We start from the raw sequence: 21,014 nt of genomic DNA, 5'->3' as shown, positions 1-21,014 counted from the left end.
AGGCAATTCTGCAGGCTTGGGGCAGAATGGATGGAAGACTGCATGGAGGGAATGGACCTTGGTGTAGTGGTTGATGCTTGACAGAACTTGAGGCAGCAGCTTGCCCAAATAACCAAGAAGGCATATTGGCTTGTATCAGAACTAGTGTTGTCAGCAGAACAGGGAAGTCATCATCTCTGTACTCCACCCTGGAGAGGCCACACCTTGAGTTCTGTGTCCAGTTTTGGGCCCCTCACTGCAAGAAAGCCATTGAGGCCCTGGAGCATGTTCAGAGAAGGGCAAAAAAGCTGCTGAGGGGTCTGGGAGCACAGGCCTTATGAGGAGAGGCTGAAGGAGGTGGGACGGTTCAGTCTGCAGAAGAGGAGGCTCAGGGGAGACCTCATTGCTCTCTATAACTACCCAAAGGGAGGTTGTAGTGAGCTGGGAGTAGGTCTCTTCCCTATTGGTGATAGGACTAGAGGGAATGGCTTCAAGCAGCACCAAGGTAGGTTCAGGCTGGATGTTAGGAAATACTACTTCTCTGAACGAGTGGTCAGGCAGTGGAATGGGCTGCCCAGAGAAGTGGGGGAGTCACTGACACTGGAAGTGTTCAAGGAACATTTGGATGTTGTGTTGAGGGACATGGTACAGTGAGATCTGTTGGTGATGTATTGGACTTGATTATGATGTGGGCCATTTCCAACCTAGGTGATACTGTGGTTCTGACTGTATGTGACTGTGAACAGCCTCCAATTCCTGACTGGACTTCAGCTGTGCAATTGTACAATTTGACATTCTTTATAAGAGCATAGATACGTGATGAGATGAAAGCCATCTGCTATCCACCAATGCACTGGTTGGTGATGTGATTGCAAGAGAAGGTCCTGGGGCTGATTTGGAGCCATCAAATTCATTTGTAGACCCATGGCTTTTTGGTTGGTGAAGTGTGAAGTGCATTGTGCAAAGGAATGAAGAGGATGAATCTGAGGCTGGCATGCGTGAGAACTTTATTGAGAGAAATACATGTAAAGGAAGGATCCACTTGGTGATCACCAGGTGGAAAGGGCACAATTTCAAGTGCAAAGAAAGAGGAAAGTTACTGCACTCATGTTCCCAGACAGAATGGTACGATGCTGTTCCTGCTTCCTTGCATTCTGCCATGAGAAGAGGAGCCATGGCTGCTGATGCCATGTGCCATCACTGACACAGAGGAGTGTGTTGAGTGCGTGGTTTGCCTTGCAGGGTGCAGGTGGTTGCTGTCAGGGTGTGGGCGCAGGCCCTTAGCAGGGGTAGCGGGCTCTCCCGCCGTTGAAGCAGCCCAGGCCTCCGAAGCCGAAGCCGCCGGAGGAGATGGACACTCCCTGGGCGCTGAGGGCGCTGCCCACAGCAGCTGATGAGGAGGATCCGACGGCGGTGTTCTGGGGGAAGGAGCTGAGGATGGGTCCCGGCAGGGTGACCACCACGGCGGGAGGCTGGATGACGACTTGGGAGTCCTGGCACTGCCTGACACAGGGCTCGTTGCAGCTGTTAGCCAGCGGGGTGGGTCCGCAGGGGCGGCAGAGGTCGTAGCAGGACATGGCTGTGGGGTGGAGGGTCCCTGGAAGAGAAGGTGTTGGGTGAGCGGAGGGGGTTGGGGGAGTGTGGGGGCTGAGGAGGGGTGGAGAGCTGGGTAGGATTGGGCAGTGGAAGAAAGGAAGCGGGGTGCAGGCTCACCTGTAGGAGCAGAGAGGAGAAGGTGTCAGGAGAAGGGTGTGAGGGAGCGAGGTGCAGGGCCGGCTTTTATGCTGCTGTGTGAGTGCCCGAGGGCTTGGAGAGAGCCTCTGCGCATGGCAGCATTGTGCAGAGCTGCTTTTGCGTGCCAAAAGTTGACCAGTCATGAGGTGATGTGTTTGTGTCTTCCCGCAACGCTTCCTTTTCTTTCCTTCTCTTGTGGTTGTGTTCCTTTGACCCTGTCGGCGCTGTTCAAGTGGGAATGGTATTTCAGTCAGTGCATGCTGAAAGTGTGAGTGGTGTTTATCAGGACTGAGGTCACCGCGTGGCTTTTGTGCGTGGTGGTTTGTGGCTCTGTCAGGTGGGTACCGCATCTCCTGGCATCCTTAGTAAGCTGCTCCAGGCTTCCCAGCTCTGCCAGTTTTGCTTGATCCACTCGAATCCCATTCCCTCCTTCCCTGCTGTCATCCCACCTCTCCAGGCGGTCTTCAGCTTCTGTCCCTATCCCTGGTTATGATGCATATGCGACCCACTTTTTTCATATCCTCGTACGGCCTTTTCAGTTGATTCTGTAAGGTCATAATGCATGAGAGTGCGGTCTGAGAAATGGAAGAGTCTCATCCCACTCCTGCATTCAAGAAATGAAGAAGGAAGCTGTGAGAAACTGCAGGCTGGTCGACCTGATGTTAGTCACTAGCCTGGAGGTGAAGGAAATCTCCCTTAAAGCCACGGATTTACAAAGCCACCTCAGTCTCTTCTACATTGGTCCAGTGGTGGATGATGAGAAGGTGTGACAGTTGACTGTCTTCCCTTTGGTCAAGGCATGGAGGCTTCCTCCCATCACACGATCCCAGAGAAACTGTCAAAGTGGATGCTGAGATAGGCTTGAAAGTGGCTGAATGCAATGGACCAGTGGAGTGTTGTGATTGTGTCAAGACTTGGTAGTGAGGCCAACACAGTTCAGCATCTGCATTGAAATGCTGGGTGATGGTAGTGATCCCAGTGAGTTTGCAAATGCTGGAAGATGGGAAGGAGCAGCTGATGCCTCAGGTGAACACTCCACCTTTGTGAGGGATGTGGGGAGGCTGGGTTATGTGTCAGAGAGGGAAATACTGAGGCAGGAGAAGGGGCAAAGTGAAGTCCTGCAGATGGGAAGCCGTAACATGAAGTCATGGAAATGAGAGGGTGGCAGCCAGGTTTGCTGAGGAGGACCTGGTGTTGCTGTTGGTGAGCAAAGTGATGGAGAGGCAGCAAAAGAGGCTCCCATTCTCCAGAACACCATTGGGAAGAGCATCGCTAGCACACTGGAGGACGTACTCTTTGAGTTCTGTTCAGCACTGGTGCTTCATGTTTCACAGATGGAAGACAGACATGGATAAAGTGGAGCAGTTCCATTGCAATGCGTCCCCAGTGCTGATGGGCCTGGAGACTCCTTAGGATTTGGATAAGCTGAGAGAGCAGGCAGCTTTGAGCCAGGACTCAAGGATGTTCTCGGCAAATCTTATCATTGTGCATAAATCCCGGATGTTAGGGAAGGATGAAAAGGGAACCATCACCTTTGCATTACTGTCGGCTGCCTGGGCAAAGGACAGTGGACAGCACTGAATGTGAACCCTCCTTGGAAGAGAAATGGAGCTCTTTCCATTGTGAGGAGGACAAGCAGTGGAGCAGCTTACCCAGCAGAATTGTTTGTGCAGTCCAAGTCCTTTGAGGCACTGAAAATCTGTCTGGACGTGTTCCTTGTCTGACAGCTGTACCTGAGAGTGCTTTAGCAGGGCAGCGGTGCTGTGTGGTCACTGCAAATTCCCTAAGAGGTAAATGATTCTGTGACTGTGTTTTGTTTGTCAGTGGGGGAGAATCCTGCTGGGTTTTGCTGGAGTGTTTGTTTCAGAAGGAATGGGCAAAAGGGCCTTAATGTGCCCTAGTCTGTGTTTGGTAAACCACAGTTGTTGTGTGCTGCGATGGAAGCCCAGTTGATGCCCTGACTGCTGTTGGAATCATCATTGTCAGGGGTGGTCATGCTTTGTTCCCCTTCTTTGAACATGCTCCTCAATGACTTCCTTGCAGTAAGGGCACAAAACTTTGTGCCGTGACGTCTTGGGGCCCTCCTTGGAGCTGTCCAAGTAGGCAGAAAGGGCAGTTTGTGAGAGCAGGATGCTGTCCTCTCATGCCTGGAGCAGGGCTAGCAAGCTCTGTGATGTTATATGAGAGAGAATGAACAGAAGAGGCTCAATGTGCCTAAATCTTTGAGTTGGTTTAGATACTTTATAATATAATGATGGCCATCTGCTAGCCACCAATGCAGTTGTTTGTGAACTGGTTGCAAGAGGAAATCCTTGGGCTCGTTTGGACCCAATATATTAATTTGTAGACCCATGGCTTTATGGTGGGTGAAGTGGGAATGCATTAAGCAAACAAATGAAGAAAAGGAATCTGAGGCTGGCATGCATGAGAACTTTACTGAGAAAATACATATGAAGGAAGAATCCACTTGGCGATCACCAGGTGGAAGGGGCAAAATTTCAAGTGGAAAGAAAGAAGAAAGTCAAAGAGGTCCTGTTCCCAGACAGCATGGTCTGATGTTGTTCCACGGATCCCTGTTTCATGCCATGAGAAGAGGAGGCATGGCTGCTGATGCCGTGTGCCATCATTGACACAGAGGAGCGTGGTGAGTGCGTGGTTTGCCTTGCAGGGTGCAGGTGGCTGCTGTCAGGGTGTGGGCGCAGGCCCTTAGCAGGGGTAGCGGGCTCTCCCGCCGTTGAAGCAGCCCAGGCCTCCGAAGCCGAAGCTGCCGGAGGAGATGGACACTCCCTGGGCGCTGAGGGTGCTGCCCACGGCAGCTGATGAGGAGGATCCGACGGCGGTGTTCTGGGGGAAGGAGCTGAGGATGGGTCCCGGCAGGGTGACCACCACGGCGGGAGGCTGGATGACGACTTGGGAGTCCTGGCACTGCCTGACACAGGGCTCGTTGCAGCTGTTAGCCAGCGGGGTGGGTCCGCAGGGGCGGCAGAGGTCGTAGCAGGACATGGCTGTGGGGTGGAGGGTCCCTGGAAGAGAAGGTGTTGGGTGAGCGGAGGGGGTTGGGGGAGTGTGGGGGCTGAGGAGGGGTGGAGAGCTGGGTAGGATTGGGCAGTGGAAGAAAGGAAGCGGGGTGCAGGCTGACCTGTAGGAGCAGAGAGGAGAAGGTGTCAGGAGAAGGGTGTGAGGGAGCGAGGTGCAGGGCCGGCTTTTATGCTGCTGTGTGAGTGCCCGAGGGCTTGGAGAGAGCCTCTGCGCATGGCAGCATTGCGCAGAGCTGCTGTTGCGTGCCAAAAGTTGACCAGTCATCAGTTGGGGATTATTGTCTTCCCACAACACTTCCTTTTCATTTCCTTGTGTTGTGGATTTGGTCCTCTGACCCGGTCAGCATTTTTGAAAGTGACTGGAGTTATGAGGAAGGTGCACGACATGGAAGTGAATGGAAGGCTTGTCCAAAGCTTTGGAGGGGTGATGTGATCTCCTTAGTGATTTCATCCTGTGCTACTCATGCAGTCGTGTTTGTGGCTGCTTTGTGAGGTGCAGACCCCATTCCTGGCATCCTTTGAGGGCTGTTCTGTGATTCTCTGGTGTGTTTGCCTTGAGACGCTGCTGGTTGCACTGCACTGCACTCCCTGCGTGCATCTCTTGCATCACGTAGTGTTGCCACTCATGGGTTGTGTGTTCTCCTTCCAGGAACTCTGCCATTTCACGTCCTTCTCTTGAGGTCGTGTCCTGTTGACAGCAGCGGCACCTTTCAAGTGAGAATATTGGAGGCCAAAGGTGCCACGTTGCACCTTCATGTCATGGCACGCGGAAGTAGTGGCCAACGCTCAGTAAAGGAGCAGTGTTGTCAGTGAAGTCATTGCTTGGCACACATACACTTGTGCTTTGTGTCTTTGTTGTTAGAGGTGTTTCCAGTTCCAAGCATCTCTGGATGCCTGATTTGGGCATTCTTATTATTGTGGTTCACAGATCTCAATGGCAATTCCTTTGATGAGGAGATTACCCGTGTTGTTCACCATGGGAACCTTTTGTGCATCATTTCCATGAACTTCATCCAAGTTCTTCATACTGTATGTCATGAAATTCTTCTGGAGAAAATGTCAAGAACTTACCTTGAGAAATACGTAATATGTTGGGTGTATATTTGGTTCAGAAATCCAGCTCAGTGACTTCCATTACATGCGGTTACGTCAGGCCAGTCAGGTATGGGATTCTCCACTGGTCCATTTTTGTGTCTGTTCTCTTCCATGTTGTTCTAAATGATCTGGATGCAGGACTCAAACGCGTACAAAATAAGAAGTTTGTGCATGATACTGACTAGGGTTGAGCAGTTGGCTCTCAATATTAGGGAGGGCTTGGAGAGATCTCTAGAGTAACGTGAGGGCTGGGCCATCACCAGTGGCATGAAGGTGAATGAGAGCAAGACCTGGATTCTGAACCTGGAATGGGGATGCAAGGGAGATATTCAAGTATTCAGGGAAGAGAGACTTAAGAGCAGCCCACAGAATGAGATCTGAACGTTCTGGTTAATGTCAAATTGAATCAGAGTCAGCCATGAGCCCTGGCAGACAAAATTGCTGACCATTCCCTGAGGTGCATCAAGATGAGAACTGCCAATGGAAGAGAGTCGGGTTGTCCCACTCTGCTCTGTGCTGGTGCGGCCTCACCCCAAGTGCTGTGCTCAGCTTTGGCTTCAGCAGCACACAATAGCTGGACTGAGGCCAAAGGGATGAAGTTCAACAAGGTCAAGTGCCAGGTCCAGCACATTGGCCACAGCACTCCCAGGCAATGCTGCTGGATTGGGGCAGAGTGGCTGGAAATCTGCATAGAGGAAACAGACCTGGGGTATTGTTTGATGCTAGACAGTTAAATGGGTGCTGAGGTGGTCTTAATAGTTTCCAAATGCAGGGGTCTGGTGCTGTGAGGCAAGTGACAGAGCGGCTTGATGTGGTGAATTCATAGTTATATAGACAAGTACTGGATAATGAAGCCTATGCTGTTCAATACCTTAAAATCCTGTGTGCTGGGATTGGACCTGACTGTGGACAGCCTTCAATTCCTGTCTGGTCTTGAACATATACCATTGTACTATTTGACTTTGTGCAAGGGCAGATAGTATGTGATGAGATGAATGCCACCTGCTAGCCACCAGTGCTCTTGTTGGTGACACGGTACTGAGAGTTGGTCCTGGGGCCCTTTTGGACTGAAAATGTTCACTTCTGGAGCCATGTCTCTGTAGTGTTTGATGTGGCAAGAGCATTAAGGAAAGGAATCAAGAGAAGGAATCTGAGGCTGGCATGCATGAGAACTTTATTGAGAGAAACACACTTAAAGGAAGGATCCACTTGGTGATCACCAGGTGGAAAGGTGACAATTTAAGGTTCAAAGAAAGAAGCAAGTTGAAGTGGTCAAGTTCCCAGACAGCATGGTCTGACAACGCTCCCTACTTCATTGTTTTGTGCCATGAGCAGAGGAGCCATGGCTGCTGATGCCGTGTGCCATCAGTGACACAGAGGAGCGTGGTGAGTGCGTGGTTTGCCTTGCAGGGTGCAGGTGGTTGCTGTCAGGGTGTGGGCGCAGGCCCTTAGCAGGGGTAGCGGGCTCTCCCGCCGTTGAAGCAGCCCAGGCCTCCGAAGCCGAAGCCGCCGGAGGAGATGGACACTCCCTGGGCGCTGAGGGCGCTGCCCACGGCAGCTGATGAGGAGGATCCGACGGCGGTGTTCTGGGGGAAGGAGCTGAGGATGGGTCCCGGCAGGGTGACCACCACGGTGGAAGGCTGGATGACGACTTGGGAGTCCTGGCACTGCCTGACACAGGGCTCGTTGCAGCTGTTAGCCAGCGGGGTGGGTCCGCAGGGGCGGCAGAGGTCGTAGCAGGACATGGCTGTGGGGCGGAGGGTCCCTGGAAGAGAAGGTGTTGGGTGAGCGGAGGGGGTTGGGGTGGGGAGGGGTCCCTGGGGGCAATTTGGGGGGGATCCCATATGAGGGGGCAATTTGGGGGATTGGGTCCCATATGAGGAGGGCTGGGGGGGGTCCCTGGGGGCAACTTGGGGAGGGGTCCCTTATGAGGGGGCCTGGGAATGGGGGGGGTCCCTTGGGGCAATTTGGGGAGGGGTCCCATATGAGGGGGGCTGGGGGGCAGGCCCCATATGAGGGGGCAGTTTGGGGGGGGTCCCATATGAGGGAGGCTGGGGGTGTGGAGGGTCCCTGGGGGCAATTTAGGGGGGGGTCCCATATGAGGGGGCAGTTTGGGGGGGGTCCTATATGAGGGGGGCTGGGGGTGGGGGGGGTTCCTAGGGGTAATTTGGGGGGGGAGTCCCATATGAGGGGGGCAGTTTGGGGAGGGGTCCCATATGGGGGGGGCTGGGGGTGGGGAGGGGTCCCTTGGGTCAATTTGGGGGGGGGTCCCATATGAGGGGGGCTGGGGTTGGTCCCATATGAGGGGCCAGTTTGGGGTGGGGGTCCCATATGAGGGGGGCTGGGGTGGGGGTCCCTGGGGGCAGTTTGGGGCGGGGGTCCCATATGAGGGGGGCTGGGGGTAGGGGGGGTCCCTAGGGGCAGTTTAGGGGGGGGTCCCATATGAGGAGGGCTGGGGTGGGGGTCCCTGGGGGCAATTTGGGGGGGAGTCCCATATGGCACCAGTGATACTGGTGACCCCATAAGTGACATCCAGCACCGGTAACTCCACCAGCCCCATATGGCACCAGTGACCCCATAAGTGCCATCCTGCCCTGGTAACCCCACAACCCCATATGGCACCAGTGACATTGGTGACCCCAACAGCCCCATATGGCACCGGTGACCCCATAAGTGACATCCAGCCCTGGTAACCCCACAACCCCATATGGCACCAGTGACCCCATAAGTGACATCCAGCCCTGGTAACCCCACAACCCCGTATGGCACCAATGACATTGGTGACCCCAACAGCCCCATATGGCACCGGTGACCCCATAAGTGCCATCCATATGTCCCCCTGACCCCATAGATCCCCCATTACCATCTGTGACCCCCTCCCCTCCATCATCTCCCCCCAGGTCCCCCCCGGTGCCGCGGCGTTTCCTTCTCGGTGTCGGCGGCGTTGGCGGCCCGTGAGCGTCATTCACCCACTGCAGCCGACGGCACCAAATGTATTTTGGTGGCCAAAGTTCTGACCGCGACCAGCACCGGATCGGTATCGGGTCGTCGGTCCGGTAGAACCGTGGGCGGCACCGCACGGAACCGGATCCTCCTTGGCGGTGGAACCGAAGGCGCCTACCCGCTCTACATGCTCACCTGCCGGAGCGCCACCGAGTGATGGGATGGGAGATATGGGGGGTGATGGGACATGGGGGGCTCCATGGGAGGCTCCATTGGGGGTGATGGGACATGGGGGGCTCCATGGGGGGCTCCATTGGGGGTGATGGGACATGGGGGGCTCCATTGGGGGCTCCATGGGGGGCTCCATTGGGGGTGATGGGACATGGGGGGGCTCCATGGGGGGCTCCATTGGGGGTGATGGGACATGGGGGCTCCATAGGGGGCTCCATTGGGGGTGATGGGACATGGGGGGGCTCCATGGGGGGCTCCATTGGGGGTGATGGGACATGGGGGCTCCATAGGGGGCTCCATTGGGGGTGATGGGACATGGGGGCTCCATAGGGGGCTCCATTGGGGGTGATGGGACATGGGGGGCTCCACTGGGGGCTCCATGGGGGGCTCCATAGGGGGGTGTTGGGCATGGAGGGGTGTTGGGACATGGGGGCTCCATGGGGACCTCTATGGGGGGCTCCATTGGGGGGCTCCATGGGGGGCTGTTGGGTATGGAGGGGTGTTGGGACATGGGGGCTCCATGGGGGGCTCCATTGATGGCTCCATGGGGGGCTGTTGGGTATGGTCGGGTGCTGGGCCATGGGGACCCATGGGGGGCTCAATTGGGGGGCTCCATAGTGGGGTGTTTGGCATGGAGGGGTGCTGGGACGTGGGGGCTCCATGGGGGGCTCCATAGGGGGGGTCCATGGAGGGTTCCATGGGGGGCTCCATGAGGGGGTGCTGGGCCATGGGGGGCTCCATAGGGGGCTCCATGGGAGGCTGTTGGGTATGGTGAGGTGCTGGGCCATGGGGGGGCTCCATGAGGGGGCTCCACAGGGGGGTGTTGAGACATGGGGGGCTCCATTGGGGGCTCCATGGGGGGCTGTTGGGAATGGAGGGGTGATGGGACATGGGGGGCTCCATAGGGGGGCTCAATTGGGGAGCTCCATAGGGGGGTGCTGGGCTATGAGGGGCTCCATAGGGGGGGTGATGGGACATGGGGGGCTCTATAGGGGGGTGTTTGGCATGGAGGGGTGCTGGGACGTGGGGGCTCCATGGGGGGCTGTTAGGTATGGTGGGGTGCTGGGCCATGGGGGGCTCCATTGGGGGCTCCACTGGGGGGCTCCATGAGGGGCTCCATTGGGGGTCTCCATGGCGGGCTCCTACCCGCTCTACCTGCTCACCTGCCAGAGCATCGGCACGGCCTGAGCGCCACCGAGGGATGGGATGGGAGATATGGGGGGTGATGGGACATGGGGGGCTCCATGGGGGGTTCCATTGGGGGCTCCATAGGGGAGTGTTGGGCATGGAGGGGTGCTGGGACATGGGGGATTCCATGGGGGGCTCCATGGGGGTCTGTTGGGCATGGAGGGGTGCTGGGCCATGAGATGGTGCTGTGCCATGAGCCATGTATGTACCAGGATCACTGTGCTGTGCCTTGTAACCCAACCATCCCATGGCTCTGTGACCTTTCGGGACCCTTCCAACCCAACCCAACTATCCCATGGCTCTGTAGCCTTCTAGGACCCTTCCAACCCAACCATCCCATGGCCCTGTGGCCTTTCAGGACCCTTCCAACCCAACCCAACCCAATTCAACCACCCCATGGCTCTGTGACCATTCAGAACCCTTCCAACACAACACAACACAACACAACACAACACAGCACAACACAGCACAACCATCTCATGGTTCTTTGGCCTTTCAGGACCCTTCCATCCCAACCCAACCCAACCCAACCATCCCATGGCACTGTGACCATTCCAATGACCTTGAAGGACCCTCTCCCCCTTCTCCCCGTCCTTTATTCCCCTCAGTCCCCCAGCAGCGCCGTCACCTCCCTGGTCCTCTCCCTCAGCGCCTCCTCCAGCACTGCACATCTTTGTGACCTTACAGGACCCTTCCAACCCATCCCAACCCAACCCAACCATCCCATGGTTCTTTGGCCTTTCAGGACCCTTCCAACCCAACCCAACACAACCCAACCATCCCATGGCTCTGTGCCCTTTCAGGACTCTTCCATCCCAACCCAACCCAACCCAACCCAACCATCCCATGGCTCTGCGACCTTTCAAGACCCTTCCAACCCAACCCAACACACGCACCCCATACTCCAATAAACTTCCAGGACCCTCTCCCCCTTCTCCCCCTCCTTTATTCCCCTCAGTCCCCCAGCAGCGCCGTCACCTCCCTGGTCCTCTCCCTCAGCGCCTCCTCCAGCACTGCTCTTCTATGTGACCTTACAGGACCCTTCCAACCCATCCCAACCCAACCATCCTATGGTTCTATGACCTTTCAGGACCCTTCCATCCAAACCCAACTCAACCCAACCCAACTCAACCACCCCATGGTTCTGTGACCATTCAGAACCATTACAACACAACACAACACAACACAACCATCTCATGGTTCTTTGGCCTTTCAGGACCCTTCCAACACAACGCAACACAACCCAACCATCCCATGGCTCTGTGGCCTTTCAGGACCCTTCCATCCCAACTCAACCCAACCATCCCATGGCTCTGTGCCCTTTCAAGACCCTTCCAACCCAACCCAACCCAACCCAACCATCCCATGGTTCTTTGGCCTTTCAGGACCATTCCATTCCAACCCAACTCAACCCAACCCAACCATCCCATCACTCTATGGCCTTCCAGGACCCTTCCAACCCAACCCAACCCAAACCAACCCAACCATCCCATGGTTCTTTGGCCTTTCAGGACCCTTCCGTTCCAACCCAACCCAACCATCCCATGGTTCTGTGTCCTTTCAGGACCCTTCCATCCCAACCCAACCCAACCCAACCATCCCATGGCTCTATGATCATTCATGACTCTTCCATCCCAACCCAACCCAACCCAATCATCTCATGGCTCTGCGACCTTTCAAGACCCTTCCAACCCAACCCAACACACGCACCCCGTACTCCAATGACCATCCAGGACCCTCTCCCCCTTCTCCCCCTCCTTTATTCCCCTCAGTCCCCCAGCAGCGCCGTCACCTCCCTGGTCCTTTCCCTCACGGCCTCCTCCAGCACTGCACATCTTTGTGACCTTTCAGGACCCTTCCAACCCATCCCAACCCAACCCAACCATGCCATGGTTCTTTGGCCTTTCAGGACCCTTCCAACCCATCCCAACCCAACCCAACCATCCCATGGTTCTTTGGCCTTGCAGGACCCTTCCAACCCAACCATCCCATGGCTCCATGATTGTTCAGGACCCTTCGAACTCAACCCAACCCAACCATCCTATGGCTCTGTGACTATTCAGTACACTTCCAACCCAACCCAACCCAACCCAACCATGCCATGGTTCTTTGGCCTTGCAGGACCCTTCCAACCCAACCATCCCATGGCTCTGTGTCCTTTCAGGACCCTTCCAACCCAACCCAACCCAACCCAACCCAACCATCCCATGGCTCTGTGTCCTTTCAGGACCCTTCCATCCCAACCCAACCCAACCCAACCATCCCATGGCTCTGTGACCATTCCAATGACCTTGAAGGACCCTCTCCCCCTTCTCCCCGTCCTTTATTCCCCTCAGTCCCCCAGCAGCACCGTCACCTCCCTGCCCCTCTCCCTCACCGCCTCCTCCAGCACTGCACATCTATGTGACCTTTCAGGACCCTTCCAACCCCTCCCAACCCAACCCAACCCAACCATCCCATGGTTCTTTGGCCTTTCAGGACCCTTCCAACCCAACCCAACACAACCCAACCATCCCATGGCTCTGTGCCCTGTCAGGACTCTTCCATCCATACCCAACCCAACCCAACGCAACCATCTCATTTCTCTGCGACCTTTCAAGACCCTTCCAACCCAACCCAATGCACGCACCCCATACCCCAATGACCATCCAGGACCCTCTCCCCCTTCTCCCCGTCCTTTATTCCCCTCAGTCCCCCAGCAGCGCCGTCACCTCCCTGGCCCTCTCCCTCACGGCCTCCTCCAGCACTGCACATCTTTGTGACCTTACAGGACCCTTCCAACCCAGCCCAACCCAACCCAACCATCCCATGGTTCTTTGGCCTTCCAGGACCCTTCCATTCCAACCAAACTCAACCCAACCCAACCATCCCATGGCTCTGTGGCCTTCCAGGACCCTTCCAACCCAACTCAACCCAACCCAACCCAACCATCCCATGGTTCTTTGCCCTTTCAGGACCCTTCCGTTCCAACCCAACTCAATCCAACACAACCATCCCATGGCTCTGTGCCCTTTCAGGACCCTTCCAACCCAACCCAACCCAACCATCCCACGGCCCATGGTGACCATTCCAATGACCTTGAAGGACCCTCTCCCCCTTCTCCCCGTCCTTTATTCCCCTCAGTCCCCCAGCAGCGCCGTCACCTCCCTGGCCCTCTCCCTCACGGCCTCCTCCAGCACAGCGTGCACGGCGCGGCACGCTGCGGCGGCGGCGTCCATCACGGCCTCCAGCCTTTCATGGTGCAGCCGCGCGTCCATCTGCACCAAGGCCATTGCTCCAGAGCCCGGCAGTAACGCCAGTGCCGCCTGCGGGCCCCCGGCCGCCTCCTCTATGTAACTCAGGTCGGCCAACGCCGCGTCCTCCGCCAAACCCGCCGAGCCGGCGCAGACGAAGTCGCGTAGCGCGATGCCGGCGTCCATCACCGCCAACGTGGCGGCGTTCACGCAGGCGCAATAATTGCTGCCGTCCGCCTGAAGGATCTGAATGAGGGGGAGATAGGGGGAGATGGGGGGTTGGGGGTGGTACCGTGATGATGGGACCCAGAGAAGAGGTCCCTGTAGGAGCTCCCCCCAACCCCTCCCCCCCCTTCCTGACCTCCCACCTCTCTCATCTCCCCCCACTCCTCACCTTTTCCCCCCTTCCTCACCTTCCCCCCCCACCCCTCACTCATCTCCCACTCCTACTCACCTCCCCCTCCCCTCCTCACCTCCCCCCCCACTCGCCCCCCCACCTCTCTTCTCACCTCCCCCCCTCCTCACCTCTCCCCCATCTCCCCACCCATCATCCCCCCTGTCTCCCCCCCATCTCCCCCCACATCTCCTCCTCCTCCCCATCTCCTCACCCCCATCTCCTCACCCCCTCCATCTTCTCCTCCTCCTCCCTCCATCTCCCCCCTCCATCTCCCACCCATCTCCTCCTCATCCCCCCCATCTCCTCTCTGCCCCCCATCTCCCCCTCCCCCATCACCCCCCATCACCCCCCCATCTCCTCCCATCTCCTCTCCCCCCCATAACCCCCCTATCACCCCATCACCCCCTCCCCCATCTCCCCCTCCATCTCCTCTCTACCCCCCATCTCCCCCCCTCCATCTCCCCCCTCCTCCCCTCTCCTCACCCCCCCATCTCCTCCTCCTCCCCCCATCTCCCCCTCCATCTCCCCCCCATCTCCTCCTCCTCTTCGCCCCCCCACCCCCTCCATCTCCCCCCTTCCATCTCCCCCCTTCCATCTCCCCCCCATAACCCCCCCGTCTCCCCCCCCATCTCCACTCCATCTCCTCCTCCTCCCCCATCTCCTCACCACCCTCATCACCCCCCCCATCACTCCCCCTGTCTTCCCCCCCATCTCCCCCTTCCCCCATCACCCCCCTCATCTCCCCCTCCATCTCTCCCCCCCACCCCCATCCCCCATGCCCCCACCTGCACGTATATGTCTATCTGTGACCTGGGGTACAGCTCGGTGATGATGGCGGCCTCGAAGGTCTGTTTGAGGTGCAGCGCCATCTCCATTGATTTACGGTCTCCGTGCGGCCGCCGCTTCCTCTCGGCGGTGCTGAATGTCGCCATGCTGTACTGGCAGTTCAGCACCGCGCGGTCGGACAGCGCCTTGCTGCGGGGACCGCGGGGCTGAGGGAAGAGAACGAGATGGAACTGGGACCGGGACCGGAACCGAGACCGGAACCGAGACCAGAACCGGAAATGAAACCGGAACCGAGACCAGAACCGGGACTGGGACTGAAACCGAGACCAGAACCGGGACCGGAACCGAGACCAGAACTGGGACCGAGACCAGAACCGGAACTGAAACCAGAACCAAGACCAGAACCGGGACCAGGACAGGAACTGAGACCAGAACCGGGACCGGAACAGAGACCAGAACCAGAACTGAAACTGGAACCAAGACCAGAACCGGGACCGGGACAGGAACTGAGACCAGAACCGGGACTGGGACAGGAACTGAGACCAGAACCGGGACCGGGACAGGAACTGAGACCAGAACCGGGACCGGAACCAAGACCAGAACCGGAACTGAAACCGGAACCAAGACCAGAACCGGGACCGGGACAGGAACTGAGACCAGAACCGGGACTGGGACAGGAACTGAGACCAGAACCGGGACCGGAACCAAGACCAGAACCGGGACCAGAACCAAGACCAGAACCGGGACTAGGGCTAGGAATAGGGGAGCTGGGGAGATGTCCGGGCCTCAGAACCGGGCCCAACCCTTTCAGGCCTTAGAACAACTCTCAGAACTACTCTCAGAACCAGGCCCAGAGACGGGTTCTAGAGCAGGGCCCAGAGCCGGGCCCGGAGCCGAGACCAGAACAGGGCCCAGAGCCGGGCCCATAACCAGAACCAGAATCAGGCCCAGAGCTGGGCCTAGAGCCAGGCCAGAACCGGACCCAAAGCCAGGCCCAGAACCAGGCCCAGAGCCAGGCCCAGAACCGAGCCAAAAGCTGGGCTCAGAACTGGCCCTGGAAACGGGCCCAGAGACAGGCCTAGAACCGGGCACAGAGCCAGGCCCAAAGCCAGGCATAGAGCCAGGCCCAGAGTCGGGCCTAGAACCAGACCTAGATCCGGGTTCAAAACCGGGCCCAGAGCCGAACCCAGAGATGAGCCTAGAACCAGGCCCAAAGCTGGACCTAGAACCGGGCCCAGAACTGGACCTAGAACCGGGCCCAGAACTGGACCTAGAACCGGGCCCAGAACTGGGCCCAAAGCTGGGCATAGAGCCGGGCCTAGAGCTGGGCCCAGAACCGGAACCTGAGTCGGGCCTAGAACCGGGCCAGAGCGGGGCCTAGAACCAGGCCCGGAACTGGACCTAGAGCCGGTCCCAGAGCCAGGCCAATATCCAGGCCTAGAGCCGGGCCCAGAACCGGACCTAGAACCGGACATAGAACCGGTCCAGAACCGGGCCTAGAACCGGCCCAGAACCGGGCCTAGAACCAGGCCTAGAGCCGGGCCCAGAACAGGCCCTAGAGCCGGCCCAGAACCGGGCATAGAGCCGGGCCTAGAACCGGGCCCAGAGCTGGACCCAGAACCGGGCCTAGAACCGGGCCTAGATCCGGTCCCCTCCACCCGTCCCGTTCCCCGCCTCACCTCGTGCGGCCCGTAGACCACGGCCAGCGCCTTGGTGTTGCCCTGCTCGATGTAGGCCGAACCATCCGCCTGCGCGAACACCCCCATCCGGGCACGAACCTTCCGCAGCTCCGCGGCGCGGCGCCCGTCGGCCCGATACCCCTCATCCGACAGCAGCTCCAGCGCCGCCATCGCGATCCCGGCGTGCACCGCGCGGACCTCCACTTCCGGCGTCAACCGGAAGAGGCTACGACTTCCGGCGTGCCCCGCGCCGCCATTGCGATCCCATCATGCCTCGCGCGGCTCCCGGCTAAGCACTACGATTCCCGTCGTGCCCCGCGCCCAACCCAGAGCCGCCATTGCGATCCCATCATGCCCCGCTCTTGGCCCCGCCCCCTCGGCCACCGCCCCCCGCTCAGGCCCCGCCCACGTTCGACTTTGGGACGGGGAGGACGGAACCGGGACGGGACGAACCGAGTCCAACGGGACCGAACCGAACCGGGACCAACCGAGTCCGACCGGGCCGGACCGAGCTGAGCTGAACTGGGCTGAACCGGGCTGGACTGAGCCAAACTCCATTGGGCTGAACCGGGCCGAGGGGGGCTCAGCCCCAACGGGCCGAACCGGGTCGAACCGGACCGAACCGGACTGAACTGGACCGAACCGGAGTGAACCGGACTGAACTGGACCGAACCGGACCGAACTGGACTGAACTGGAGTGAACTGGAGTGAACTGGACTGAACCGGACCGAACTGAATCAGACTGAATCAAACTGGACCCAACTGGGCTCAACTGAACAGAACTGAACTGAAGTGGGTCAAACGGAACCGGGACAAATTGAAGTGGGTCGAACTGAACCGGGTTGAATCAGGCCCAACCCGGCCGAACCGAACCGGGCCAAAGGCAGAACCGAACCAGAATCAATTGGGCCAGGCTGAAGTGCATCGGGTTCTGCTGCTCCAAACCGGGCCCAACGGAACCGAACTGATCAGACCCAGGATAAACTGAGCCGGGCCAACCCAGGCAGAACCGAACCGACCCGAGCAGAACCAAGCCAGACTGAACCGAACTGAACCAAACTGACCCAGATAGAACCGAACTGAGCCAAGCAGAACCAACCCAGACAGAACCGAACTGACCCACTCCAACCCAGACAGAACCGAACTGATCCAGTCCAACCCAGGCCGAATCAAACTGACCCGGTCCAACCCAGACAGAACCGAACCGACCCGGTCCAACCCGGAAAGAACCGAACCGACCCAAGCAGAACCAAGCCAGGCTGAACCGAACCAACCCACTCCAACCCAGACCGAATCAAACTGACCCGGTCCAACCCAGACAGAACCGAACCGACCCTAAGCAAAACCAACCCAGGCTGAACTGAACCGACCTGGTCCAACCCAGACTGAATCAATCTGACCCGCTCCAACCCAGGCTGAACCAAACTGACCCACTCCAACCCAGGCAGAACCGAACTGAGCCAAGCAGAACCAAGCCAGACAGAACCGAACCAACCCACTCCAACCCAGAAAGAACCGAACCGACCCACTCCAACTCAGACCGAATCAAACCGACCCGGTCCAACCCAGGCTGAATTGAACTGAACCACTCCAATCCAGACTGAACTAAACTGAACTGGTCCAACCCAGACAGAACCGAACCGACCTGGTCCAACCCAGGCTGAATCAAACCGACCCGGTCCAACCCAGGCTGAACCAAACTGACCCGGTCCAACCCAGACAGAACCGAACTGACCCACTCCAAGCCAGGCTGAACCAAGCCAGGCTGAAGGGAACCACTCCAACCCAGTTCAACTGAACCGAACCAAACCAACCCAGACTGAACCGAACCGAACCGAACCGCTCCAATCCAGGCTGAACTGAACCACTGTAAGCCAGGCTGATCCAAACCCATCCAACCCAGGCAGAACTGAACCGAACTGACCCGGTCCAACCCAGACTGAACTGAACCGAACCGAACTAAACCGCTCCAATCCAGACAGAACTAAAGTGAACTGGTCCAACCCAGGCAGAACAAACCTGGGCCAAACCGAACCGGTCCAACCCAGACTGAACCGAATCAAACTGGTCCAACCCAGACTGAACTGAACTGAACCGGTCCAACCCAGGAAGAACCGACCCAGGCCAAACTGAATCGGTCCAACCCAGACTGAACTGAACCGAACAGGTCCAACCCAGTCAGAACCGAACCGAACCGGTCCAAACCAGGCAGAACTGACCCAGGCCAAACCAAACGGGTCCAACCCAGACTAAACCGAATCAAACCAGTCCAACCCAGGCAGAACCAAACCGATCCAGTCCAACCCAGACTGAACTGAACCGAACCGGTCCAACCCAGTCAGAACCAGACTGAACTGGTCCAACCCAGGTGGAACCAGACCTAACCAGTCCAAGCCAGGCAGAGCCAACCCGAACCGGTCCAACCCAGGCAGAACCAGCCCCGGCCAAACCGAACCGGTCCAACCCAGACTGAACTGAACCGAACCGGTCCAACACAGTCAGAACCAGTCTGAACTGGTCCAACCCAGTCAGAACCGACCCGAACGGGTCCAACCCAGACTGAACCAAACCAAACTGGTCAAACCCAGATTGAACCGAACGGAACCGGTCCAACCTAAGCAGAACCAGACTGAACCTCTCCAACCCAGATTGAACTGAATTGAACTGGTCCAACCCAGGCAGAACCAACCCGAACCGGTCCAACCCAGGCAGAACCAGTCTGAACTGGTCCAACCCAGTCAGAACTGACCCGAACGGGTCCAACCCAGGCAGAACCAACCCAGACTGAACTGAACCAAACCAGTCCAACCCATTCAGAACCACCCCACAGTGACCGAACCGAGTCGGAACCGGTCCGACCCACATCAGGAGGGATCCCATGTCGTCGCGGGGCGGTTTCCAGTTCGCCATTGACCGCGGGGGGACGTTCACGGACGTGTTCGCGCGCTGCCCCGACGGCCGCGTCCGCGTCCTCAAACTGCTCTCGGAGGATCCCAAGTACCAGGACGCGCCAACGGAGGGGATACGGAGGGTGCTCAGAGAGGTGGGGGCAACACTACACCCTATGGGACCCCCATGGGACCCCCCCTATGGAACCCCCCTAAGAGAGCCCCCTAAGGGAGCCCCTATGGGACCCCATATGGAACCCCCCTAAGGGACCCCCATGGGATCCCCTCCATAGGACCCCTTATGGAACCCCCCTAAGGGACCCCTATGGCACCCCCTATGGAACCCCCCTATGGGACCCCCCTAAGGGGCCCCCATTGGAACACCCATGGGACCCCCTGTAGGACCCTCTATGGAACCCCCCTAAAGGATCCCAATGGGATCCCCTCTATAGGACCCCCTATGGGACCCCCTTGGGATCTCCTCCATGGGACCCCCCTAAGGGACCCCCTATGGAACCCCCTATAGAACCTCCCCCAAGGGACCCCCTATGAAACCCCCTATAGAACCCCCCCTAAGGGACCCCCTATGGAACCCCTCTATGGGACCCCCATGGGATTCTCTCCATAGAAACCCCATGGGACCCCCCCTAAGGGACCCCCATGGGACTCACCCCCACTATGGGACCCCCATGGGACACCCCACATGGGACCACCCTATGGAACCCCCTATGGGACCCCCTTGGGATGTCCTCCATGGAACCCCCCTAAGGGACCCCCATGGGACCCCCTAATAACCCCCCTAAGGGACCCCCATGGGTTCCCCTCTGTGGGACCCCTATGGAACCCTCATGGAACCCCCCTAAGAGGCCCCCTATTGAACCCCCGTAAGGGACCCGCTTGGAACCCCTATGGAACCCCCCTAAGGGACCCCCATGGGATCCCCTCCATTGGACCCCCCATGGGACCCCCCCAGGAACCCCCTATGGAACCCCCCTAAAGGACCCCCGTGGGACCCCTCCATGGGACCCCCTATGGGACCCCATATGGGACCCCCTATGGGACCCCTTCATGGGACCCCCTATGAGCCCACAGAGGGGATACGGAGGGTGCTCAGAGAGGTGGGGGCACAACACACCCTATGGGACCCCCCTAAGGGAACCCCTATGGGACCCCCCCTAAAGGACCCCTCATAGAGCCCCCTAATGGGACTCCCTTGGGATCTCCTCCATGGGACCCCCCTATGGGACCCCCATGGAACCCCCCCTAAGGGACCCCCATGGGACCCCCTAGGGAACCCCCCTAAGGGAGCCCCATATGGAACTCCCTATGGAACCCCTTATGGGACCCCCCTAAGGGAACCCCTATGGAACCCCCTAGGGAACCCCACTATGGGACCCCCATGGGACATCTCTGTGGGACCCCCTATGGAACCCCCCCCCCATGGGACCCCCTATGGAACCCCCCTATGGGACTCCCCTAAGGGACACCCTATGGGACCCCATATGGGACCCCTATGGGACCCCCCTAAGGGACCCCCTATGGAACCCCCCTATGGGACTCCCCTAAGGGACACCCTATGGGACCCCATATGGGACCCCCTATGGAACCCTCCTAAAGGACCCACCCCTAAGGGACCCCCTATGGTAACCTCCTAAGGGACCCCCATGGGATCCCCTGCATAGGACCCCCCATGGGACCCACCCCTAAGGGACCCCCTATGGAACCCCCCTAAAGGATCCCCATGGGATCCCCTCCATAGGACCCCCTGTGGAACCCCCTTGGGATCTCCTCCATGGGACCCCCCTAAGGGACCCCCTATGGAA

At 58.3% G+C, this 21,014-nt stretch overlaps 5 protein-coding genes across 14 annotated transcripts in view; 1 reads left to right on the top strand and 4 right to left on the bottom strand.

Annotated features, from left to right (window-relative positions):
- Window positions 1-969: 969 nt before the first annotated feature.
- On the bottom strand, window positions 970-1,609 carry LOC146761626 (feather keratin 1-like). The gene has a single exon (XM_085540846.1). It carries the CDS (start codon window positions 1,554-1,556, stop codon window positions 1,260-1,262), a length of 297 nt encoding a protein of 98 aa, XP_085396972.1. The 5' UTR covers window positions 1,557-1,609; the 3' UTR covers window positions 970-1,259.
- A 2,810-nt stretch (window positions 1,610-4,419) lies between these two features.
- Window positions 4,420-4,736, bottom strand: LOC146761625 (feather keratin 1-like). The gene has a single exon (XM_085540845.1). The coding sequence runs from the start codon at window positions 4,714-4,716 to the stop codon at window positions 4,420-4,422; it is 297 nt and encodes a 98-aa protein (XP_085396971.1). The 5' UTR covers window positions 4,717-4,736.
- A 2,267-nt stretch (window positions 4,737-7,003) lies between these two features.
- LOC146761624 (feather keratin 1-like) lies at window positions 7,004-9,807 on the bottom strand. The gene has a single exon (XM_085536852.1). The coding sequence runs from the start codon at window positions 7,688-7,690 to the stop codon at window positions 7,295-7,297; it is 396 nt and encodes a 131-aa protein (XP_085392978.1). The 5' UTR covers window positions 7,691-9,807; the 3' UTR covers window positions 7,004-7,294.
- A 3,495-nt stretch (window positions 9,808-13,302) lies between these two features.
- EXOSC4 (exosome component 4) lies at window positions 13,303-16,502 on the bottom strand. Its single transcript, XM_085536850.1, has 3 exons — window positions 16,304-16,502; window positions 14,624-14,830; window positions 13,303-13,687 (listed from the first exon to the last, which is right to left on the bottom strand). The coding sequence occupies exons 1-3, from the start codon at window positions 16,472-16,474 to the stop codon at window positions 13,328-13,330; spliced, it is 738 nt and encodes a 245-aa protein (XP_085392976.1). The 5' UTR covers window positions 16,475-16,502; the 3' UTR covers window positions 13,303-13,327.
- Window positions 16,503-16,668: 166 nt separating this feature from the next.
- Window positions 16,669-21,014, top strand: part of OPLAH (5-oxoprolinase, ATP-hydrolysing) — a 142,187-nt gene continuing 137,841 nt past the window's right edge. For 5 of the 10 annotated variants that reach the window (XM_085536845.1, XM_085536842.1, XM_085536844.1 and 2 more), the window contains exon 1: window positions 16,670-19,346. In XM_085536845.1, coding sequence (XP_085392971.1) covers window positions 19,182-19,346 — 165 coding nt within the window. In that variant the 5' untranslated portion in view covers window positions 16,670-19,181. Of the gene's footprint in view, window positions 19,347-21,014 lie in introns of all 10 variants that reach the window. The other 5 variants (XR_014942348.1, XM_085536839.1, XM_085536840.1 and 2 more) reach the window with 3 other exon arrangements.

Source organism: Coturnix japonica, chromosome 2 (assembly GCF_054131305.1).
Source record: "Coturnix japonica strain WE chromosome 2, WE-NBRP24, whole genome shotgun sequence".
Classification (NCBI taxonomy): Eukaryota; Metazoa; Chordata; class Aves; order Galliformes; family Phasianidae; genus Coturnix; species Coturnix japonica.
The sequence above is the reverse complement of the archived record's forward strand: the minus strand, read 5'-3'. Positions and strand labels throughout refer to the sequence as shown.